This window comes from Monopterus albus, unplaced genomic scaffold (genome assembly GCF_001952655.1).
Source record: "Monopterus albus unplaced genomic scaffold, M_albus_1.0 scaffold3.1, whole genome shotgun sequence".
In the NCBI taxonomy this organism is placed as follows: domain Eukaryota; kingdom Metazoa; phylum Chordata; class Actinopteri; order Synbranchiformes; family Synbranchidae; genus Monopterus; species Monopterus albus.
The window spans coordinates 7,548,281-7,572,422 of record NW_018127883.1 but is presented as its reverse complement, the minus strand read 5'-3'; the positions used below and the strand labels follow the sequence as shown (position 1 = coordinate 7,572,422).

At 39.2% G+C, this 24,142-nt stretch overlaps 2 protein-coding genes across 9 annotated transcripts in view; both read left to right on the top strand.

The window, feature by feature from the left end:
- The first annotated feature begins 1,176 nt into the window (after positions 1-1,176).
- Positions 1,177-17,119, top strand: pik3ap1 (phosphoinositide-3-kinase adaptor protein 1). Of its 4 annotated transcripts, none has more exons than XM_020604007.1 (17): positions 1,177-1,396; positions 2,213-2,638; positions 6,243-6,496; positions 7,330-7,474; positions 7,588-7,730; positions 7,825-7,957; positions 8,148-8,344; positions 8,474-8,651; positions 8,740-8,802; positions 10,244-10,498; positions 10,599-10,655; positions 11,885-12,078; positions 12,180-12,252; positions 12,432-12,602; positions 13,670-13,740; positions 14,622-14,722; positions 16,659-17,119. In XM_020604007.1, the coding sequence occupies exons 1-17, from the start codon at positions 1,366-1,368 to the stop codon at positions 16,774-16,776; spliced, it is 2,610 nt and encodes an 869-aa protein (XP_020459663.1). In that variant the 5' UTR covers positions 1,177-1,365; the 3' UTR covers positions 16,777-17,119. The 4 variants fall into 4 exon arrangements, with proteins under 4 accessions (XP_020459663.1, XP_020459645.1, XP_020459635.1 ...); XM_020603989.1 differs by lacking the exons at positions 1,177-1,396; positions 2,213-2,638 and adding exons at positions 3,565-4,098; positions 6,082-6,147; XM_020603979.1 differs by lacking the exons at positions 1,177-1,396; positions 2,213-2,638 and adding exons at positions 3,565-4,098; positions 6,082-6,156.
- A 1,601-nt stretch (positions 17,120-18,720) lies between these two features.
- sorbs1 (sorbin and SH3 domain containing 1) overlaps positions 18,721-24,142 on the top strand; it is a 37,768-nt gene continuing 32,346 nt past the window's right edge. For all 5 annotated transcript variants that reach the window (XM_020598849.1, XM_020598858.1, XM_020598863.1 and 2 more), the window contains exon 1: positions 18,721-18,817. The gene's annotated coding sequence lies outside the window, so the exon portion shown is untranslated. The remainder of the gene's footprint in view (positions 18,818-24,142) is intronic.

Sequence of the window (24,142 nt, the reverse complement as noted above, 5' to 3'; positions counted from 1 at the left end):
CACTTTTTACATCACTTAGTTGGAAAGTACTTGTCATTTCAAAACAAAGCAGGGTGCATCAAAGTAGTGTATTTATATAATACCCAAAGTAAGAGGGTACCTGAATACCTTATGTGTCTGTCATCTAGTGGCTGCTTTCTTCTGGTTGCTGTCTCTTTAGTGACTAGTGATAGGGACTGTCTGTTGGCCAATGTAAATGATTGTCTGCTGCCCTCTAGTGAATGTTAATGTTGTTGCAGTCCGTCTTTTGAATTTTCTGGGTAAGCTGGAACTTCACCTACTAAGCAATATTTACAATATACCGGCGATTCATTCAGTTCATTGACTTATTCATCCAGTTGTTTGTTTGTTTGAATTAAGAAATACATAGTTGTGTGCCTGTATGCCTGTGTACTCTCTGTGATAATCCTCAGTGAGCATTTGAGCACACAAATAACTACTACAGATAGAATCATTTTAATAAAACTGGCATTATTGCAGGTTTTATCCTCAACATTTATACAACATAAAGCCAAAATCACCTTCACTGTCACTTTTAATGTTTATATTGATGCATTTACATTTTATGTGATATGTTGCAGATAACCATGGTAAAGTATCTAATAAAAGACTTATTAGATAACCATGACCATATGGGTTTTAAAATAGGTATGTAGGTTTATTATTAGCTAAGACATTGATACCTCAGTGCTAACACAAGTTTACATAACATGGTGTCACTGTTAAGAGATAGCATGTCTATTTATTTGAGATATAGTCTTATACTATCACTCTCATTACGAAACTGTGACTGCACCTTGAAAAGGAAGTCAAAAAACAGAAGAGGCATTTGACATGCAACAGGTGATTTGATGCATTTGATGAGTGTGTGTTTCTTTGTGTTTGTACAGTATTTTTGAGAACAGTATCAAAAGTTGTTTTTTCACAAAAAACACTATTTGTGTTAGTCTGTTTTCTGCAAAGACCTGTGCCTGCATGACCCACAATTCAACACAGACACTCCTAACTAAACCCTTATTTTAATTTCTTTCTTTTATTTATTTCTTTCATGTATTTTTTGCTCTGAATCAACAAATGCAAAACAGTCGAGGGCCAACCAGTGGCATGTGAAATTGCAGACACGTTGCACATTATGACATGACTGTGGTGCATTTTCTCACTTCTTCAACTGCTTCAGGAAGTGGGACAGTGTCACCAAAATCAGGAAACTAAGTGTTGCTATAAATACAACAGAGTATATTGCTAGTGCTGGTGAAAGCTTAGTTGCAGCTGAAGACAAAAGGAACGTCAGTAGATTTGAGAAACTAAAAAGGACATGGGCAAATGACGCTCTTTATGGGGTGATTTTTCTGAGTCTTCACAACTATGGATGAACCTGCTTCAAGTATTAAATCAGGTAAATATGACCCATCTTTTGTAATTGTATTTCACTGTACACAGATACATACATACAAAAGCTGCTTTACAGTTTGTCATTTAATAAACAGTATGAATTACTCTGTTTTTTAAAATGTAATATGTTTGTTTAATTGAGTTTTAATGTGCTGAACCTTCACTGTAAATTCTTTTCTGAGCTCATAAAAAAGAGGAAGCAAAAATCTTAGCTATGCTGTGTGACTAAATTCATGAATTGGTTATTTTAGAATTTCCTGCACATCATATCTGTCATGTTTTCGGCCCATTAACAAACAGATGGCAGGTCTCCCTGCCCTGCCATCAGTGGGAACTGTGATGAAGGGGAATGAATACTCATGTTGGGTTTCTTTCCCAGTTAGCTTGTACATGGGTGAACCTTTCCTGATTAAACACTGTAATGAGTCACAGAAAATTACTCAGACTAGTGTTGACACAGTGCAGTGTTTGCACAACTCCTTGTTGGCGCTGTGCTGAAATATCCAACAAATCCTACATTCATTCTCTGACCACAGTCACCTTGACATTCCACAGTTGGACAGCTGGTGTGTTGTGGAGCCTTTCCACGACAAACATTATCCACTGCAACATGGAAAATGACACATAATATTACTGGTGTCGTATCATAGTGTAATGTTTGAGCTGATTACAGGACTGTCATTCATGATGCTGGATGAGTGTTAAGACGAGCTAATGATTAATATTTTCTAATGTTATGTTTAGGTGAAGCAATCATAAGACAAGTCTGCATGCATGTACTCCACATACAAACCACTCTGTAATATGTTCTGTTTTTCAGCAAAGTCTGAATCCCTCTCAGTATACGAGCTGGTAATTCTGCACACACCTGAGGCACAGGAATGGGCGACATATTTGCAACTGATCTTAAAATCTTCTCAGAACCTCCACAAAAGCTCGGTTCTGCTCCATGCAATAGGCCCAGCTGATCAGCTCCATGAAAATGACTCTGATCGCTTCCAAAACTGCAAGTGCATTGTGTTGCTTCTCACTGGAGCGTTCCTAGATATCCTCTGTGACATAGAACTGCAGGAAGCACTTCACAGACTCCTCTATCCACCACACAGAGTGGTGGTGCTGCTGTGTGGCGTCTCAGAGGATGACATACACACAGAGACTTTCGAAGACTGGCAGAGCTGGAGAAAGCTCTATGCTGATGAAGAACCATCTATCTATATTGCCACCATTTTGGAGTCCATCACTGACAGTAGGCAAAATTCAATCACTTAATTATTTCTTTTTGTGTCTTTAACACCTTCACACGTGTGTGCTATATTATTATGGGTACCCATTTAAAGCTTTCCTACCAGCTTTTGGCTATTTAATATTCAGATAAGCTCCTTTGACCCACAATAGGCAAACATAATCAATTAAAGGATCAGTTTGCCCAAATTAAAACCCATTATTTCACTTACCTGAAACTCTATCCTGATAAGAGTATACTAGTCTCTGCTCTGCTACAATAGAGGTGAGAGAAATATTATACTATATATGGTGGTAAAGGGAAGGCATAGGGCCACAGTGGATAGCACTGTTGCTGAATTATTAAAGCTGAATAAACATACCTTTAATCCTGAACCTTCACTGTAAATTCTTTTCTGAGCTCATAAAAAAGAGGAAGCAAAAATCTTAGCTATGCTGTGTGACTAAATTCATGAATTGGTTATTTTAGAATTTCCTGCACATCATATCTGTCATGTTTTCGGCCCATTAACAAACAGATGGCAGGTCTCCCTGCCCTGCCATCAGTGGGAACTGTGATGAAGGGGAATGAATACTCATGTTGGGTTTCTTTCCCAGTTAGCTTGTACATGGGTGAACCTTTCCTGATTAAACACTGTAATGAGTCACAGAAAATTACTCAGACTAGTGTTGACACAGTGCAGTGTTTGCACAACTCCTTGTTGGCGCTGTGCTGAAATATCCAACAAATCCTACATTCATTCTCTGACCACAGTCACCTTGACATTCCACAGTTGGACAGCTGGTGTGTTGTGGAGCCTTTCCACGACAAACATTATCCACTGCAACATGGAAAATGACACATAATATTACTGGTGTCGTATCATAGTGTAATGTTTGAGCTGATTACAGGACTGTCATTCATGATGCTGGATGAGTGTTAAGACGAGCTAATGATTAATATTTTCTAATGTTATGTTTAGGTGAAGCAATCATAAGACAAGTCTGCATGCATGTACTCCACATACAAACCACTCTGTAATATGTTCTGTTTTTCAGCAAAGTCTGAATCCCTCTCAGTATACGAGCTGGTAATTCTGCACACACCTGAGGCACAGGAATGGGCGACATATTTGCAACTGATCTTAAAATCTTCTCAGAACCTCCACAAAAGCTCGGTTCTGCTCCATGCAATAGGCCCAGCTGATCAGCTCCATGAAAATGACTCTGATCGCTTCCAAAACTGCAAGTGCATTGTGTTGCTTCTCACTGGAGCGTTCCTAGATATCCTCTGTGACATAGAACTGCAGGAAGCACTTCACAGACTCCTCTATCCACCACACAGAGTGGTGGTGCTGCTGTGTGGCGTCTCAGAGGATGACATACACACAGAGACTTTTGAAGACTGGCAGAGCTGGAGAAAGCTCTATGCTGATGAAGAACCATCTATCTATATTGCCACCATTTTGGAGTCCATCACTGACAGTAGGCAAAATTCAATCACTTAATTATTTCTTTTTGTGTCTTTAACACCTTCACACGTGTGTGCTATATTATTATGGGTACCCATTTAAAGCTTTCCTACCAGCTTTTGGCTATTTAATATTCAGATAAGCTCCTTTGACCCACAATAGGCAAACATAATCAATTAAAGGATCAGTTTGCCCAAATTAAAACCCATTATTTCACTTACCTGAAACTCTATCCTGATAAGAGTATACTAGTCTCTGCTCTGCTACAATAGAGGTGAGAGAAATATTATACTATATATGGTGGTAAAGGGAAGGCATAGGGCCACAGTGGATAGCACTGTTGCTGAATTATTAAAGCTGAATAAACATACCTTTAATCTATGTCAGGGGTGGCCAATTCCAGTCCTCGAGGGCCGCTGTCCTGCTTGTTTTCCGGCTATCCCTGCCTGACCTGCTGCTGATTACCTGGCTCAGGTGTGTTCAGCCAGTCAGAAGCTGGAAGATACCAATTCACTTTATAATTCCTCACTCCAATTTCATCTAAGATGGTATCTTCCAGGTTCTGACTGGCTGAACACACCTGAGCCAGGTAATCAGCAGCAGGTCAGGCAGGGATAGTAGGGATAGCAGGACAGCGGCCCTCGAGGACTGGAATTGGTCACCCCTGATCTATGTGAAATAATTAGGTAGGGGAGACCAGGGATGGTGCTGACACCTGGACAGTTGTAATACCAGCAGTTCCACAAATTAAGGATAAAATAGGAGCCACGTAATCATTTCAGTGTTTAGACCTGGCCCCTCCAGTCCCACACGTACAACTAAGGACACTTTCTTGATTTTGATCGTTTTACAGAATGCCTAAGCAGAGGAAAATAAAGACGAGCAGAGGTGTGCCTGCTAATGGTTTTTTAAAAGCCAAAAGAAGTACGTGTAATATGTGCACTGTGTAGGCCTGCGTTCCAGGGTTACCCACGTTCACTTGTCACCATTATGACTCATATTCACACACACATACAAACACACACACACACATTATAATTATTATTTATTAGACTTGTATGTTCTTTACACAGGTACACTGCATATATACCATTAAGGAAGCTTTTTCTAGTAGTGCATTACTTAAAAACCACACATTTAAATGCGTGTCGTTAGTTCTAATTTCTGGTAATTTCTTTAAACGTCTCTTGGATATTGTGGCCAGTGTTCAGGCTGTCTGTGTAAGCATTTGGCTATGCGGCACCACACTTGAGCTCAGACTCGGGGCGGTTGAAGGGACCTGGGTGCACACAGAGAGGTACTGTACAATAAGCTGATGGCACACCTGAAAAAGCCTGATGCGCTGGTCCAGGTCAGGTAGCTCTGGGTCAGCCTGTCCTCCTCCACTGGTCTCTCTTCTGCTTGTTTTGTTGCCTGAGATTTGAGATCAAACCATCTTTTTACTTCATCAGTTGTGCGCCCTTCTCTTTATACAGTGTTCACTGAATGAACAAGAGCATCCCAGGACTTTTTGGTTTTATTTTTTATCCACTACTCATGCTACTAAGTGCTGTTCTCCAATTTATAACTGCTCGAGGTTTTTTTGGTTTGGAGTTTGTTGCTCCACTGTCTTTACATTTTCATTGTAGCATTCCTGGCCTTCTCACCATTTCTCTTTCATTTCTCAGAGATTCTTGTGTGCACATGCCCATGCAGTCTTATGCCCTTTTATGGAAATTGGCGGAGCATTAACCTATGCTAATTAAGAACGACTGGCACGCGCTTTCAACTTACGAACACATAGGATTCATTAATATAAGAGTGCTAGGAGTTCTGCGGTTTAAGAACACCTTCATGAATCAGATGTAGACTTTTCTTAGGACCTTTCTTAAGGACAATCCACGAAGAAATTTAAGAAAACGCTTGGGAAGATGTTGGTGAATGTGGCCCATTTTTCTGGATTGTTTTTATATTTTGAAGTATATCTGGGCTCTGTTTTTACTTTTCATTTATCCAGCTGTTACAACTTTCAGTGGAGGCCAGGAGAGACTAGAATTGCTGCCATTTGTAGTGAACAAATTCAGTGAGTTAGGTGCTGAAATTGTGTTACAACCATTCATAAATTCATAAAAATTGCTAAGATTAGTAAAATAATGCAGTTTTCTTTTTAATTCATAGGCAGACAAGTTGAGGCCAAACATGAGAACGAAGCTGTGGCCGAAGTGGAGTTGCACACCACAGCAGCCTCTACAACTGTAAATCCCACCATTTATGAAGCAGAGGAAGTGGTGTCTGATGAGCAAAGGGAAACTGTCTTACAGGATAAAGAGGAAAAAGCAGCTGTGAGCACAGGGAATTCATCAAGCATGGAAATGAGTTCACCCACACACCTCACCTGTCTCACAGTTCAGCCTAACAGAGTTCTCTGTGGGGTAAGACCGAAGGACTTGCATAACAATAACATCAAAAGCAATATTAGCATGGATCAGTGTGTTAGTGTGCATTTACACTGTTACTGCTGCTGAGTGAATTAAGACATGTTTGTACTGGTATCAATAAAATATTCTACCCCAGTACTTATTTAAAATTATGAACTGGTAATGTCCTAGTTTGATTTGATTTGATTTATTCTTTCAAACATGTAAAGACAGTCAATATGTCAACACACATAATTTCACACATATCCACAAATGCATTATCAATTTGCTTATACCTAGTACATGCTTGAATGGAGTAGGAAGAAGTTAGACTTATCCAGTCCTACCCCATGACATCATCTTACCATCATTGGTTTGCAAGCAGTATCTCTACATAGATAATTCTCTTCTACACCACACAAGTAATATACTAAGAAATTATAACAGAGTGTTAACATTCTTACATAATTACATTCTTAAATAATTTTCTTCTACACCACACAAGTAAAATATTAAAGAATTATTACAAAGTGTTAACATTTATACACCACACCCACAATGTTCCATCTAATTAATCATTAAGCCTGTTCTTGCATATATCTTGATTGACACATACCTTTATATTTATGTTTAAACTCATCAATTCTATTACTATTTTTTATGTCCACACTTAAATTATTCCATAGTTTTACCCCACTTATGGAAATACAGAATCTTTTTTTGGTTGTACGTATAGCATGAATTTAAAAATTTAACTGACCCCTTAAATTGTATCCCCCTTCCCTTTCATTAAAAAGTTAAAAATATAGAGAGGTCATGTTAATTATATTTTCCCTTTTTTGTTTAAGGAACGCGAGACACTTTTTATCATTTTCACGCACAAAATAGATCATCAGTCAGTGCTAGAGGTGGAGTTTTCATCTGAAAGTGTAGCTGCAAAAAGGGTCCCAGGCACTGTGGAGAATGAATACACAATATGCGTTTCTGCACCTGGCAAGTATCTCCAAGATGTCATGTGCAAACAGTTGCCTGTCTTTTAAGTGATGAATGCCAGATATTAAAAGCTTACAGTAAATCTGAAATCATTTTTTCTTGTTGTCGTCTAGATATGCCTGCTGGACTGGTATCGCTCACCATGTATTGTGATCAGTTGTGTGTCAGCTTGACACCTGTGACATATTACACCAGTATGGGGGAAGTCAGTCGGTATCTTGAAAATGCTAGTGATCCTGTTAACTTCATCTGCCAGGTGCGATGTTATGTCACACAGTATGTTGCACCATGTGCTTGTTTGATGGTTTTAATAGCTGTCCTAGTCATGTAACTTTTTTTTTTACTTTCAGGCCTTCAACTTGGCATCCAATGCAACAGAATTAGTGGACAACATGCTAACTGACTCATTAAAATCCAAAATACCTGCCTCTAGTCTTCAGCTGTTTGGAATCAGACAGATTGAAGAAGACAATATGGCAGCATGTGAGTACAACACCTTGATTTCTTATTCCACTCATTTCTTGTTCTTCCCTAAACAATGCCACAGAGATATCAGTAAATACTAAATTATATATATTCCATCTTTACAATTCCTGTCTCATTTTTCACATTGAAACCACAGAGAGAAAAGCAGCATATGAACAGTTGTATCTGATTGCCTTTTGTCCTTCAGATCAGCGTAATGAGGAGCTTCCCACGCTCCTCCACTTTGCTGCTAAGTACGGGCTGAAGAAGCTGACCACTGTTCTCCTTCAGTGTCCTGGGGCTCTGCAGGCCTACAGTGTGATGAACAAGTATGGAGACTACCCAAACACGCTGGCAGAGAAGAGTGGCTTCTCTGATCTCAGACAGTTCATGGATGAATTTGTTGTAAGTCCAGTGATAAGAGCTTTTAAATATGTATTTAGTTTGAAGTGTGTTGAATATTTTCTTCTAACACTGAAGTTTTCCTGTATCTTTAATCAATGTCTGCCTGTGTCTTGTGTACAAATAATCCAGGAGACAGCAGACATGCTCAAGTCTCACATTGAAGACACCATCAAAACAGAGGAGGGTGCAGAGGTGTATGAACCTATGTCAAATGCCTCTGAGGATATCATGATGAAGTACTCAGGTTGCTCAGAGGACATATATGAGTCAATGCTGGGGATCAACCCTGAATGTGCAGAAGACCTATGTAAGATTAAAATCCTTTTGTTTATTGACAACAGTTACAAAACTGGTGGTTAAAATTTTGCTAACAATTGCAGTGCTGTTTTTATCAGATGAAATGATGAATGCAGTAGAAGAGAACCCCGAGGATGCTATGCTTAGGATATTTTTCAAAGGTATATGTTTGAATAACTTTCAAAATAATGACATTAAAGCTACAATACTTAACTTGGCACTTTGTCTTCCCTTACAGCTGCTGAATGTAATTGTGTTGTGCCCAGCTGTCATACTGTAGATGTGTTCTCTTTCTGTTCTTCATGGCTGTGGCTGGCCTCTGGCGGTGCTGTAGTTCTGGGTTTGTGTTATGTGGAGTACGTTTTTACATGCTTTGGCTGTACAGATCATGGGAGAGATGTCTGCTGGCTATACACTGTACTATGTACTGCTACATGTGTGTACTTTAGTCCATGTCCTGATGCACAGCTTGTTCTTGTTCACAATCACAGTAAGGGATTGTAGTAAGTTAATGAGTCCAAATATTAAGTCCAAGCTCCCGAGGACAGGAGAACACAGTACAATGTGCAACTGGAACACCGGTGTCTGTACTGACAGCTGTTTACTCTGCTCTTAATGAGATGTAGTGTAGCTGCCTGCTAAGTAGAGTCAGTTTGGTCCACTAACTGTTATGTGCCGTTCGCACCTGTCAGTGAGCGAACGAGAAAGAGGCGGACCCAGGTAGCCAACTTCGATGCAAGCAGTGATTTATTATGTACAGTGATGATGAGAGTAAAAATACACAGAGGAAAATAGTACGTAGTTCTGTCGATGAGTAGTAGCCGGGTGTTTGACCAACAGCAGGAGGCGAGGAGATGGAGAGCTGGGCCGAGCTGTGTAGGCTGGGTCACTCCTGGGCTGGTCGGTGGTGATGGTGGCTACTGAAGGTGGAGACAGAGAGATGAAGGCAATAGTGGAACAGATAGGCGACTGAGCATTGACCTGCCTGGGAGGGGAGAGTGGAGCCACGGTCTGGAGGAACAGTCCAAGGGGAAACACAAAACAGTAGCTGGCTAGGGGATAAAGACATACAAAAACAATGAAAACGCACGGAGTTAAGTTGGCCTAGTGACTAGAAAGAACTGGCAAGTGACTGAGGAGTGAAACCGGGTAATATAGTGAGCAACCTAATCAAGTGCAACTGGTGATAAGGGAGTGAGGAACAGGTGAACATGATAAGTGTAAATGGGCAAGAGACAGTAGGAAAGGTGAGGGAGGCTAGAGCGGCCGAGCAAACCTGACGCTAGCAGATCCTTACAGCTTCAAAATCATCAGAGCAAATGTTCAAATTGGCAATACTTGGATAGACTGACTTATATTTGCAATCTAAGTGGTTACTTTCTCACCTGAAAACGTATCAGAACTCAATAAAGGCCCAGGGATTTGTCTTTGCATGTTTGAAGTAAGAAATACTGAGCTAACTGAAGGGTCTGGTGCCGTAAAGCATTACATAGTTGTTGCAAGAGGTCTCCATGATGGTGATCCAAAGTTATGTATTGTTGCTTTAAATAGAAATATTGTATATGTATAGTTTATCATATCTGCTGTGATTGTGACTTTCAGGAAAAACTCACCACAATACAGTCCAGGACAGCAATGAGCCCCTTAAAAGTAAGGAAGAGGAAAAAGAAGGTCAGACTGAAGTGGATCAAACTGAAGAAGAGGAGGATCCATACAATCTTTTTCCAGAGGAGATCTATGATACTGTGGATGAAGACAGTACCTACAAGCTGGCAATTGTAAACCGTCCACCAGCCCCTATCCCGAGACCTCAGGCCAGGCCTGAATCTGAAAAACCCATGCCCTACATCTCTAGAGGTGTTGTGCAATCTGTTTTTAGCTAATTCAAAATGTTCTCTTTACACACAAGAGTCCATGAAATTGTTCTCAAAAATAGATAACTTCATATTCTTGACAGTATTTTCAGATAAAGGTACATCCCAGGATAAAAATATGACGATAGGATGTCCTGCAGGTAAAGAACAGTTTATCTGTTGAAAATAACACTTAGGATCTTTCCAGTGACGTGCGGTGAGGTTGACAGCTGGTGAGGCACTGACTCTTTTACAGTCAGATTTACAAATACAAATGAACCGTTAACAAATTGTCTGTTAAGAGACAATGCGTTATGTTTTATATCTCATATCAGCATTCTTCACACAAACGTGACCCATATTTAATTTGAGGTTAAAATTTATTCCAATTGAGCTTATTTCTAACTAGAAATAATAAAAGTTTATGGTCTTATCTTTACTTGTACACGAAATCCATTTGCCAGCTGGTATGTATTACAAACCCTTTTTCCGTTCGAATCCAGTATTAAAACAAACGTTTTCAATAAAGAAAATCCTTCTGGACAAAAATGTCCAGACTGTCAAAAATGTTTTGATTGAAAGTCCAGATTTGCGAATTTTCTCAGCTTGGAAATGTAATCTTCCATTTTGATAAGGCGGATTGTAAAGGAAATATAAACAAGCACGAAGAAGATTGTAGGTAGCGCAAGAATCTGTGGGCTCACTAGCGCCCTCTGCCTTGAGGCAGGCGTACTGTTTGCCTCACCGAGTAACTTTTTTACTGGGTTTTATGGTTAATCTGCGAGCCTAAACACGTTACAGAACTACATTTTATACATTATCCAGATTATGGCAAGGCAGAGCATATAATCAGAGTGTTTGAAAGCATTTTATTTGCGATATATAGAGGGACAGCGACACACTATTTGCATCGCATACAGTTTGTGAGGATTTCACGATCCACCGAGAGGCACAGCAAAGTGCTGCCTCATCGCGCATCTCCTCCATGTATTTGAACGGGACATACGGAAATTCTGCTATTCATTATTGAAAAAAAAAATCCTTCGACATCGGATTCGAACGGCAAAAGGGCCTACAACACACACCAGCCGACAAATATTAACATTTATTATATTTTATGATTAACTTTTTTTCTTTTCAAGATTGACAGGGGAGGCTCTGCCTCACCTGCCTCCCCTGACTGCACGTCACTGGATCTTTCTCCCTCATCTGTTTAATTAATAAATGCTTGAGACTCTCTTCTGTAGCTTCATTTAAAAATGTTTTATTTTTACTCCACATACTTGTTTTTTTTTTCAAGTTACTGATTTCCCATTTCACACAGTTTTAGCACCTATTTTTTATTTGTTGTTGTTGTTGTTGTAGACTGACAAATTTTTCACCCATCCAGTTTGGCCTGCGACAGATGCCCCAACACCTATTTATGACCCCTATGCTGGGATGAAGACCCCTGGGCAGAGACAGCTCATATCCCTGCAGGAGAGAGTGAAAGTGGGGGAAATCACTGTGGATGAGGCTGTCCAGGAGTTCAAGGCTTGGCAGTTTGACCATGAGAGGAGGGCAAGCTCCATACGCTATCAGCAGGTAGATAACTAAACAAACTTGATGGTCCAACAGGTGTGGCCAAAATGTTGGTCCATCTGTGGCCAAGGATTAGGTCTCACATGTTATGTTTGTTTTATCAGGAAAATCTGAAGAGATTACGAGACAGCATCACCAGGCGTCACAAAGAGAGAGAAAAGACAGGAAAGGAGCTGGGTATAATAATTTGACTGTTGGACTTTAATGTATTTATTTGGAATAGATATACCTACATGATGGACTGATTGTGAGCATGTCTTACTCTTTAATGAAATGATGACTTTATGTGCACAGTGGAAATGACATCCTGTTGTTTTCAAAAATGCTAATATTTGATGTGGTCGCTCCTTTCTTAGATTATGAGATAAGCGCTCCTCTGCAAAACAGCCTTTACACAAGCTCCAGGATTACATTAGAGTGTGCTGTTTATGACTCGACGTCCAAGTCGGTAGCTCTGCCACCCCCTCCAGTACCTCAGAGTATTCAGAGAGGCAACTGGAAGACAGGTAGCACGTCCAGCACATCGAGTGAGTCACCCTTTTTTTTTTATAATTAGTTTTTCTACAATGGTTAGAAGTGTAACTACACAAGAAGGACAGTGTAGATGCCTCATGTATCAGTTGTGCTTACACAACATTCTTGTGCTTGAGCGCGCTCATCTCAGGACACAGGATCAGATTTATCATATTCTACTTGTGCTTGAAAATGTGCATACTGTACATTTAGAACCCCTACTGACCAGATGTACAACAGACTCCCCGTGGGAGAGGTACAGTCATGGACAAAACGGTTCCTAAACTACAGATTGTTTATTCTAGACATTGTCTTAGATTAGAAACATTCTTTTACTCAATTAATTATTAACAGACCAAATTAGACGACTTATATCCTGAGAACGCTTCAATAAGCAAATCTGCCCTGTGAGAGCTGGAAACTTTAAAATGTCGCCGAAATTCTTCCTCTTACAGTTTAGCTAAAAATTCTCTTGTTCTAGATCAAACAAACGTCACACAGTCAAATGACCAGTTTAATGAATTAGAGCTCTTCATTAGAGGCAGACTTTTGATAACATCTTGCATTTAATTAATCTCTAAACCACTGAATGTTAAATCCTATCATTTGCTCATTTCTGACTACTCTTTTTTTGTTTGTGTTTTTCAGTTGAGCTGTTACAATGTAGGGATGGTGAACATTGGAATTATTAGATTATTTGTCTGTTCATGAAGGAGTTGTCACTTTAATTTCTTGTACTTTGTGTCATTTTTTGCATCAGAAATGCACCTACAAATATCACAAAGGAAAAGCACTGTGCTTTCAAATGCAGTAGTATGTTCTCAGGGCTGGAAGAATTATTTGTGGTGGTCTCATGCTTCTCACATTTGATCAGTCTGTTCTTTACAGGCTTCTCTTTTGGTTATTCTCACTCTAACTGCTCATAACTCCCCCTATAGGCATGTGACATCTTTATTGTGTGGCTCAAAACGCTATTTTCATCCACATTTGGTGATCTGGTCTGACGACATAATTCACCACAAGCACTAACCTCAGGCAGACTTGAAGTCACGTGTTTTCTTTCTACATTTCTTTACACAAGGTACTGAGAGCAACAGACTGAGCACTCACAGCACCTTCAGCTACAGCAGCGGGACAGAGCCTGAGTTTGAGGTGAATTAATAACAGGAGCACACTGCATGTGTCTTCACAGCGACTTAACATCAGGAAGTGCTACACTGGGCAGTTCTTTTATTACTGCATGAGTGTTATAAACCAAACATAATTTTCACTTTCCTATGTGGTCCTGCTTAGTAACCTTGTGTTTTACACTTTTGACACTCGTAACATGCATGATTTTACCACTTTTGGAGCAGGGAGGTACACAGAGGATCTAGTGTTCAGTTTTATTGTATAGGCACTGACTACTTCAGCTTTTCAGTTCCTAAAATACTTACATGTATTTTAACATTACACTGTTAAAAGACTCAAGCTGACACTTTTCTTTTTTGTGAAAAAGTTGAATCTTGACTGGAGCATAATAGAACTGTGACATTTTTTAATGCACATTTCAGTTATGTCACTGCTGAAACCCTTACACATATTACAACGATCTGATAAACAAAGAAGGCAGATAGGCCTGCACTTGACTGTTTTCTTTGTTGAGTTAGGTGGTGGTTATTTTTTTGATCAGTGGATTAATCATTTAGTCCTTAAAATACCACAGAATATTAAAATGTCATCATAATAATTGCCTAAATCCCAAGATGATATCTTCAAATTGCTTGTTTTGTTTGATCAACAGTCTGTCCAAGAATTTTCAGTTTAGAATCGCATCTAATCTTTACAATTAAGAAGCTGGAACTAGAGATTGCTTGAATATTTACTTAATATTAGTATTTAAAAAAGCTGACAGCTTTCTGTTGCTCTGCTAATTGAATAATTGTCTGATTGTTTAAACCATAAATACAGCACATTTTGAAATGTTGGATTTGTCTGAATGTTTTAAATTTAAGTGCGGTCACAGTACACATTCGTTTTTTTTTTCTCAAAAGGATGCAATGGAAAATCTCCCTCCTCCACCGCGACCTCCTCGGCCAGCTGACGCTGTACCTCTACTTCCTCCACGCAGGGTTCCTCCACGAATCCCAGAAAGGTTGGTACAGAACCACTTGCTTATGCTACTGTCCAGAATGATACAGTATTAAACAATATGATACAATGCAATTGTATACAAAACAATCAAATATATTGCATTGCAGTATGGCAATTCAAACATAAGCATAAGATGCCTTAAAAAATGTGGTCATGTGATCATGTAGCAGAAACAAACTGAGAGGCTTATAAAGAATATGCAGGCAGCGATTAGTGAGACAGTAAGAGATAAAGAGGAAATGTCGCCCACCAATGGTTCACAGCTGTGCATTAGAGAGGAAGCCAACATCAGACAGCAGTGACAGATCACTGATGTTCTGTTGTGCACAGACATAATTATCTCCATATCTCCCATGCACGGAGTTAAAAGGGCGCATAAGAACATTTGAAAATGAAAGCTGAAATTAAAGTGGCTCTACAAGTGGTTTGATTGTTAATTATAACTGCAATGAGTTCTTGTAACTCTGAGATGGTGCAGTGTGATTTTTATTTATTTATGTTTTTATGGTAGCAGTTGTTGCATCTACCTCTTTACAAAGCAGTGTGGGTAACAGTGCAGTGTGTACTGCAGTGTGTCAGATACTTTAGTTGTACTCTGAATATATTTGTTCTTTCTTATGCTGTTATGATATTGCTGTGAAAGCAGCTCACACTGATTTCATAATTTCAGGTTTTAAGTTTTTAGTATCTGAGATTATATAGGCTTATGCATTAAATACATTTATAGGTCACAGTATTGAAAATAGTACACCTATAGAAAGTTTGAAATGCTGCCAATAGTGTGGTAAGAGCTGCCTGTGCAGGTTTAGTTCTTGCTAATTTCCTCATGGTGCTGTGAAATCTTAAGAAGTTGTATTTTGGTGAGCTGGTGTGAACTTGTGAATGCACCTGAAAGTAAACTCAAGATTATGTGAGTGAGGGGATTTTGTGCATCTTTGTTTAGTTTTTCTTAGTTGTGCAGTTGTAGCAAATGCAATGGGACATTGCTTCATGCCGCCAATACATTTAGCCTCGTCACATCAGACCAATGAAATTACCGAACAGGTCACAGTGGACCAATGAAACTGTTCGAATTAAATCAAATGCACTCACACTAAAAAATGCACAAAAATGCATATGATGGAGCTTTCAAGTTAAAGGCGATCGATCTGGCTGTCGAAGAAGGAAATAGAGCTGCTGCACTTAAGCTTGGCTTCTATGACTTGATGGTGAGATGTTGGAGATGTGACTCAGAGGCACTCACTGAACTTGGATCCCTACAGGTACCCATACTTCTGAGATTAAAGTCAGAATTCTGAGAATAAAGTCAGAATTAAAAAAAAAATTATGCAGTGGCCCTAATTAAAAAAAATTTATGCAGTGGCCCTAATACTCTTCCGTAGTTAGTCTTATGCAAAGCTACAGCTAAATTTATCAATGTAATGCCAATTTTGATGACTTAACATCTTGGTCATTTAATCACACACATGTAATCACACAAATAATTTAGGTAGTAGCTAAATTAAGAAATAATGTTGAACAAATCCTGCCTAAACTCCTACTAAAAATAACTACCTTAACGGCATGGCAGTAACCGCCATCTGAGCTTTTCACTCTAGTGTGAGTCATATGATTTATTCCGGCTAAGCTTCTGTTTCCTACCTAATCACTAATTTAAAAGTATTAAAATTGTAGTTTGATGTATATTATAGTACCATCTTACTTAAACAAGTTTAAGTATGTGATTTCTTGGTTGAATAAGAAAGCTGAAACATTACCTGAAACACATTTTGTTTTGAGGAGAAGTGTTCACTCTAAGTTTGAATATCGGGGATAAATAAATGGTAGAGTAGATTGAAACCAGCATTTCATGCAAGGTTTGGATGAACTGTACTGTATGTATGTGTGGTTATTGTGTGTACAGTTGATGACACTGCAGTACGGTCTGTGTCTCGTAGGGTGCCAGAGAAGATGCTGCATGAGCGCTACATATCCTGCCCTACTCGAGCGCTGCCTCAAAGACCCGCTTACAGACAGACCGACTCTCCACCTCCCATACCTCGCCGCCCGCGGTGATTGACACACATCTACTTGTGCCGAGTTTAATCTCTAGTCATGAGTTATTTATCTGAAAAACGGGAGAATGAGTTGGAAAGACAGTGTGTTCTTCTGTATACAACCAGCAGTTAATAAAGTGAAACCAGACAGAGAATACTCTTTATTTTGTTTGTTTTTGTTTTGTTTGATTATTTTTATGAATCAGTTTACCTAACAGAGTAATCCATGATATTTCAGTGTGTGTGGCTGGGTTTGCGTTTCTATGCGTGAGTGAGTCTGTGATATTCATTATACATGTTGTGCTGTGTTGTTCATTGTAAGATCTTGTGATATTCTACGCCTCTAAGAACATTCAAAATACTGCTATAGTAATAAAACATATAAATACTTTGGAGCTTTGTTTTTTGGTTTGGATTTTAAGTGTAATGCATTTTCATGGGGGGTGGGGGGAGGTGTGTTTCCTGTAACCTGAGCCAGTGACAATAATGCTTTTCATTTCAACAAAGCGTTATATACTGTATACGAAGTGCTTCATTGAGGTATATTTTACTTATTTTACCTCAGATCCTGTCACCATTATACTACTTCATGGACTTTGAGGTCAGCTAGTTTCTTTCTTAGACTTGAAAGATTAACATTGGCCATTATGATATAAGTTTTCGTTACATCAGACTTCATGTAACTTACTGATTTTAACTGAAGTATGAAAATGTTCCTTTTAGGTCTTTATTTGAATTGGCTCTTTTACAACCAGTATTTATTATTTCATGTGCTATAAGAAGTTTGATCACTTGAGGGAGCTCCATATTTTGTTTGTTCTTCAAGACTGGACTCTTTTTTTTTTCATGAAATTTATGGTAACTATTCTTCAGTTTTCTGTGAAGAAAGCTGTACAGTCTAAAATAGTGTAGCCAACTGGGACATCAGGTCAAAACTTTCAAAGTAAAGGTTTTACTGATAAAAACGTAACCAAATTGGAAAAAATTCTGATCAGTAGTAAAATAATTTGAATTATATATTTTTGTGGCTCATAATTCCATGCTGACCTTTCTGTATTAAAAGTGTTAGACTGATAAAGGCAAGTGTTAAAAAAAGTTTGCTAGAGTCAAAGCAGAGATAGAAGTCAAAAATGAAAATATGCTTGCACATTTTTCAGTAGGCCCATGATCCGGTTTGTTTCATGTGACTCCTGTCACAGATGCCAAAACTGTGGAGTGGTAAAAGACACATGAATGTAAGAATCAGCAATGATCTGTAGCAGTCCATCATTATAGTCATAAGAAATTGAAACAAAAATTAAATCATATTTAATACAGGCATGTTAGTCAGGCTCATTTGCAGTGTTGTACATATGGAATCCTGCATAATATCAGTGTTTTTCAGCATGCCATGTTCAATGAATCTGTTTAGATCCTGACAGCCAGATGTCATTGTTTTAAATAACCACCATAGTCAAAACTCCAAGTAGTTAGTATTGTCACCTAGACTGCACAATTCCAGTACAAGTTGATGTGCACCAATACATACAGTATATTTTTAAAGCTGCATTTCTCAGTATGGTAACTGACTATGGGTAAGGCATAGGTGTGATTTATAACTCCTCATCAGTTTCCCTCAGTTTTGTTTTAGAATATTTCTTCTCATTATTTTGGTTTTAAGGACTCCACTTTATGTTTTTTTATTCTAGGTATGGCTATTCCTTTCAGCCCTGTTTCCCCACCACAGCAGGCAGCTGTTTATAACTATAAGCATTATTTTACATCATGTGCAGATGCGCCCAAGTAGCTAAAATATATACGTTTACGGATACTGCTTTATGTTTTAATATGGCTACATGTCAGTTTCATTAGAGGTAACTAGTCCATGCTTTTATTGTGAAGGGACAGCGCCCCGGCCCCCCGACGCTCAGTAGTTGTGTCGTGCGGCGGTTTTGACGCAGCTGAGCACGTCCAGTGTGAAGCGCTGACAGGACGCTGGTGGAGCGCAGCCGTCGGCGAACAGAGCTCAGTGAAGTGTGTCTGCAGCAGTGAGAACCACACTGGATTACCACCACACGCAGGTAAGCATGTTTATGTATGGAGATTGTTATCACTCTTTCACATCCTTTTTTATTTTTTATTTTTTATTTTTACCCTGGCACCGAAATTGCTGACTTTGTGTTATTATCGCATAATGCAAAATCAGCACCACTTAATGCATGTTTCATTAATCACTCGCTTTTTAATGTCAGTTAAGCTGACTTTAACAAATATAAGTGTTTCTATGAGTGATTCGATTTCTGATTTGCGCCCCAGCAGATGGGCGCTCTGGCTTTGGGACAGTTACTGCAGTAAAGGCAGATCCATACAGTGGAAATGCGACCCGCCATGGGTGCCGCACTGTGAGGCTGAATGCCCAGGAGAAAACCCACACACCCATGTCAGGGAATTAAAAGCTTCACGCCACGCTATCTTTTTTAAACGAATCCTTTCTAGTGCGTCTATTTCTTTAAGTTGGAAGGCAGCAGCGACGTTTTACTATGAGCTGTTGTCACTGTGAGCCGTAAGGAGCAGACACAGGCTACTCCACATACTGTACAGTGAGGCTGTGGCATCAGGAGCGTGCACTTAATATGATGCATATTATGCGGCATGGAGATGTTAGGAATAGTTTATTGAATAGTTTTCGACTTTAATTTCTTTATCAGTGTTGTCATATTTGAAAGTACCCTTTGCCATTTTTAATCTATTGGTTTTGAAGGTGAAAAATCAAGAGGGCTTGTGGAACAATATACAGCTGTTCAAGGTTTTCACTGCAGCATTATTAAGCAGTAATTAAGTCTGTTATAATGTTATTTTAGAGGAATATTTTTAGTATAGTTGCTTAGTTTCCACTGGTTCCAGTGGCAGCTGTGTGGCGTAACTGCACAGAAGTAACGTGCCTGAGTATTTTCTGCAGTTACAGTGGAGGAATGAATGTTAAACTTCATGTTCAAGTCTGGAAAACAGGTCTGTCTGAGGCTTCATAATGAGCAGCATGTGACATGAACAACTGGCTTATAAAAAATAGTCTGTATACTGTAACTTATGAGACTACATAGCACTTGTGTTAATAGTGAGCTAAAATGCCACCAAGAATAAACGTTGCTCAGCATTCAGACACTTAAGAGTCATTTAAAAATCCAGGGGGGTTGTATGCTAGCATGTCCCTGCAACGTATTTCTGGGTACAACAAACATTCAGCAAAAATCCTTTCTCCACATTGAGAGTTCTTCAGTTTATGGATGCCATTAAATCCAAATAGAAAAACAAAATAAATCATTGTACTGTTCAAATGTTGCTCCACCATCAGTGAGCTGTGTCATTTTCCTCTGACACTTATTTGTTTCTGTCTGTGTTTTTATTCATAGTTTTACTACTATCATTTTTTTTACACCAAGTGATCTGTGTAATGTGACACCACACAGGCTTGATAAAATATTAACCCCAGCACAAATAATTCATCAAAGTGCGTTGAGGACAGAGGCAAAGCAGTCAGACAGATTTTGTCAAAACTCCCTGTCTCATTGTTTTGTAATATGGACAGCAGATTTCAGAATATCACCGTCTTATCACACAGTTGTACTGGACAGACTCAATAGAGATATTGTGTTCGGACATTGTTTATTCAGAAAGAACAAGACGTCAGTGTTTTTCCTACATGATGTTGTGTACTGTGTGTGATCAAGGGTTGTTGTTATTATTGTATTTAACTTAGTTACCACATGTAAATATACTTAAACCCCCCATGAATGCACAGCTTGTGCTCAGTGTGCTCACTGCTACCTCGGAATGACGAGGCAGGTCTCCAAGAGTACTGGCTCAGTAGTAGTAGTGAAGCATATGAAGGAGACTCGTGATTTACAACATGTCAGAAGAGGATGTGTAGTTGTTTACATAGAGATGGTTTTGCGTGTGTGCAGGAGACAGATCCATCATTCAGGTGTTTGGTAACCAGCAGCCCAGTTATGAGCCATTTGTTCAGCCAGTCACTCAAAGAGCTGCCAAAACCCAAATATTTTTGTGCAATTAAAGCAAGTCAAATAGTTTTTTTTATTGAGATTGAAGGGATTCAACACTTGTATATTTATTTCATGTGTACAGGATACAGAGTAGGTAATATTTGTTAATTTATATTAACTAACCTCAGTTTAAGGATCTGACTGGAATTTGACATTTTAAAGGAGGATTTTATTTCTGAATTATCCTAATTTTCCCAAGCAAAGTTCTGCCCTACAAAAATATTAAAATACAATGTGAAGTTTGGCACTTGCTCTTAAAGGCCAGTAACATTTAGTTTTTGCTTTTTCAACGACAGAATAAATCAAGGTCAAAGTGTTGCATTTGTATCTTAAGCATGATAAGACAAGAAGTGATAACCTGTAGAGTGGAGATGAGACCTGTTGGTATGAACCCAACACAGTTGTTAATATTTTATGAAGCTTGTTCAGAGTCATGTTACACAGGTCTCCTAGATTTGAGAGGAGCGACCCCCTGGAAATGGCAATCTCAAAACTGAATCTCAAAGATTTGCCACAGCCAGCTGGCTTCCATGTCGCCAGTCTTGTTTTTCCAAGAAGATCTTCATTTGGGGAAATTGGACTCACGTTAGGAAATATGTTAGAAGATATTAGTTACCATATGTTTATTCAAATGAAATTAACTCAGTGTCACTTGAATGGCTTGCTTTGCCAAATATCTTTTACTTTCAAACATATGAGAAGATTTTACATTTGTTGTGAAGTCCCACCCCTAATGATTAATGTATGAATGTAATATACAATGTTAAACTGGGAAATATCATAAATATTCAATGATAATCTTTTTTTTTTTGTTTAGGTGTATTTGTTAAAATCAACCTTATTTATTATTAACCCTATTTATTTATTTATTATGTGTGCCAACTTGTTAGTGAAGCATGTAGTGGACAGAAACCTTTGCAGTGACAGTGTTTGTAGAAACCCACCTTGTCTCACTGTGAATAACGGATGTCTTGGGATCAGGCCGGATGTTTCATCCCGACATCAGGTTTCTGTTTTCACTCCATGTTAATGTTACAACACGTTGCTTAGCAACCCCCTCCTGGACTCCCCCATCAGCTTTCTCCATCTGCTGCCATTGGCTGACGTGAATGGTGAAGTGAAGTGTTATGCTTTGGTCTTTCAAGGTCTGCAGCACAAAGACGCTCCCTGATCACGGACGCATGTAAACAAAGCTTTGAAAATGCAATTTATGCTTTGGTGACACATTTAAGCAGCACCATTCTCCACCGCCACCACTGTACCTCCACCCTCATCCCCTGTAATTTATGCCAGCAACTCATGGCAGTTGTTGTCAGATGTTTTAATAACAACCAGCATGTGTTCTTCATCATCTTCACACAATCCAAACCAGAATCATTTGTTGACCCTGATGCGTCATAGTCTGATAACTCACTCACTAAAAAATGTCATAAACAATATTAAAAGTCTGAAATCTGCCACCTGTGAAGCCAGGCTGTTATTGATGGAGCTGCCTGTTGTGATTGTGTCTGGATGTGGGGACAAGTCAGTACTGGGCTGGCATTCTTGAAATAGACATATGATGGTGACCCGCTGGAGCCCTGCTGCATGCTCAGTTCACACCAGGATACCTTCATAGCACTTAAAATTACTGGATTATCATGTCACTGTTTATATTCACGCTTAGCCACCATATCCTATGACTCAATTATCAAGTAGTCCTGTCACATGGGCACTCAGTGAGTTATACTGGGGAACACATTCAGAGCTTCCATTCCACGTCGGAGTCAAAACATCCAGCAGAGATGAGGAAACGCTTTCAGCACTCTCTCAGACACCGATTTCAATTGTCATCACTGCTCACCAAATGTCTAGTACGCACTATTATCTAAGCCAGGAGGAATGTTTTGTGCTTGTTATTTAGTGACAACTTTAAATGAACATCATTTCTGTCTCTTATTCATAGTTATATGCCTGTGTGTTATGTCAACAAATATTTCATTATATTGTTGTGGTTGTCATTCATTATGTCCCAGTTCTAAGTCTCTCCTTATATGCTCATAAGCTTTCCTTAGTTTGAACCAATCACTTAGTGGCCACAAAAGTAAACTGTATAAACCCCCTTAAGGAGACAAATGAAGAGCTACTTTAATATTCAGTGTAGTGTTTATCCTCACTCTAGGGCCTGTGACTTGAGCTTTCTCGCTCTTGGAGTATAGCCTGGAACCCTTGCTGTGAAGCTGTATTACCCTGGGTAAACTGGCATTCTTATTACACTGGCTCTAAAAGCCTAGCAGGCACGTTATAAGCAGCCTGACTCTAACACAGCGTCTGTAACAGGCGGTTTGGTCCATGTAGCCAGCTGCAGCCTTCCTCAGAACTTTGACATGTGCTACGCAAGTGTTCCATGTCCCAGGAATCTGGTCATGGTCACCTGTAATAATTCTCAGGACTTCTCATGCACATTCTGACAGGTTTCAGGTCACTCCAACCCCAGAGGGACATGTCTTTTATTTGCAGGTGTGATTTGTGCTTTTGTTTTGTTACTCAAAAAGCACCCTTTATCCTTAAAGGTCACAAACATCCTCAAAAATCGGGCCTCAGATATGAAAGTGATACTGCATTGTTGTTACTGTGGTATTTCGTTAGGTGAGGATTGATGGATTCAAAGGCTTAGACTCAGTGCCCATATACTAGAGACTCAGCTTAAGTGTCATCTGTTATCAACATGAATGCTCAGTCCTGGTCTGAAGCCTGTAATGACTGCAGCAGATTCTGTAAGTTACATACATTTCCTTTTATGCTGCAGTTGTTTAAAATGAACTTCAAATAGTTTGGATGAGGAACGTGTAGAAGCCTAGGCTGCTGTCCAACGTGGAAGCTGTTTATGAAAGAGAGTAGGGAGGGCGGAGGGATAGGTGGGGGTCACTTCTCCATTAGGAGGATAAACTGCTGCTCCAGAGTGGCCCTTTCGAGCCATGTTTGGAGCTGTTTAGTGGGATTCACACACAGCGCTGGATAGCAAAGCAAAAGTCAACTGGCGTTACATAACAGGCCTTTCTGTCCATCCACAGAACAGCTGAGTGTGTGATGAGGGATCTTTTTTTGTGAGACAAAAACCCCCTGCATGAAGTACATCATAGTTCAGCTTGGTACCACACCACCTTTGTTTAGTTTGTCAGAGAAGGCAGACCGAGAGAAATTGAAGCCTAAATCAGATAATGTGATTGTTGCTGCCAGTAGAGAATGATCTGAACCACTGACATACTAACTCATAAAGCAGTTCATAAAAATATATATAAATCTAAAGTTTCTCCCTGATCTAATATATATAAATACAGCCTTCCTTTGATTTTTTAATGTAAT

What these genes read in the sequence shown, in the direction of transcription:
- pik3ap1 (XM_020603979.1), top strand. Translation starts at nt 3,627, where the DNA reads ATGTACTCCACATACAAACCACTCTGTAATATGTTCTGTTTTTCAGCA. An exon ending in AAAGACAGGAAAGGAGCTGG is followed by an intron (nt 12,253 to 12,431) that starts GTATAATAATTT and finishes CTCCTTTCTTAG; the next exon opens with ATTATGAGATAAGCGCTCCT. An exon ending in GGACAGAGCCTGAGTTTGAG is followed by an intron (nt 13,741 to 14,621) that starts GTGAATTAATAA and finishes TTTTCTCAAAAG; the next exon opens with GATGCAATGGAAAATCTCCC.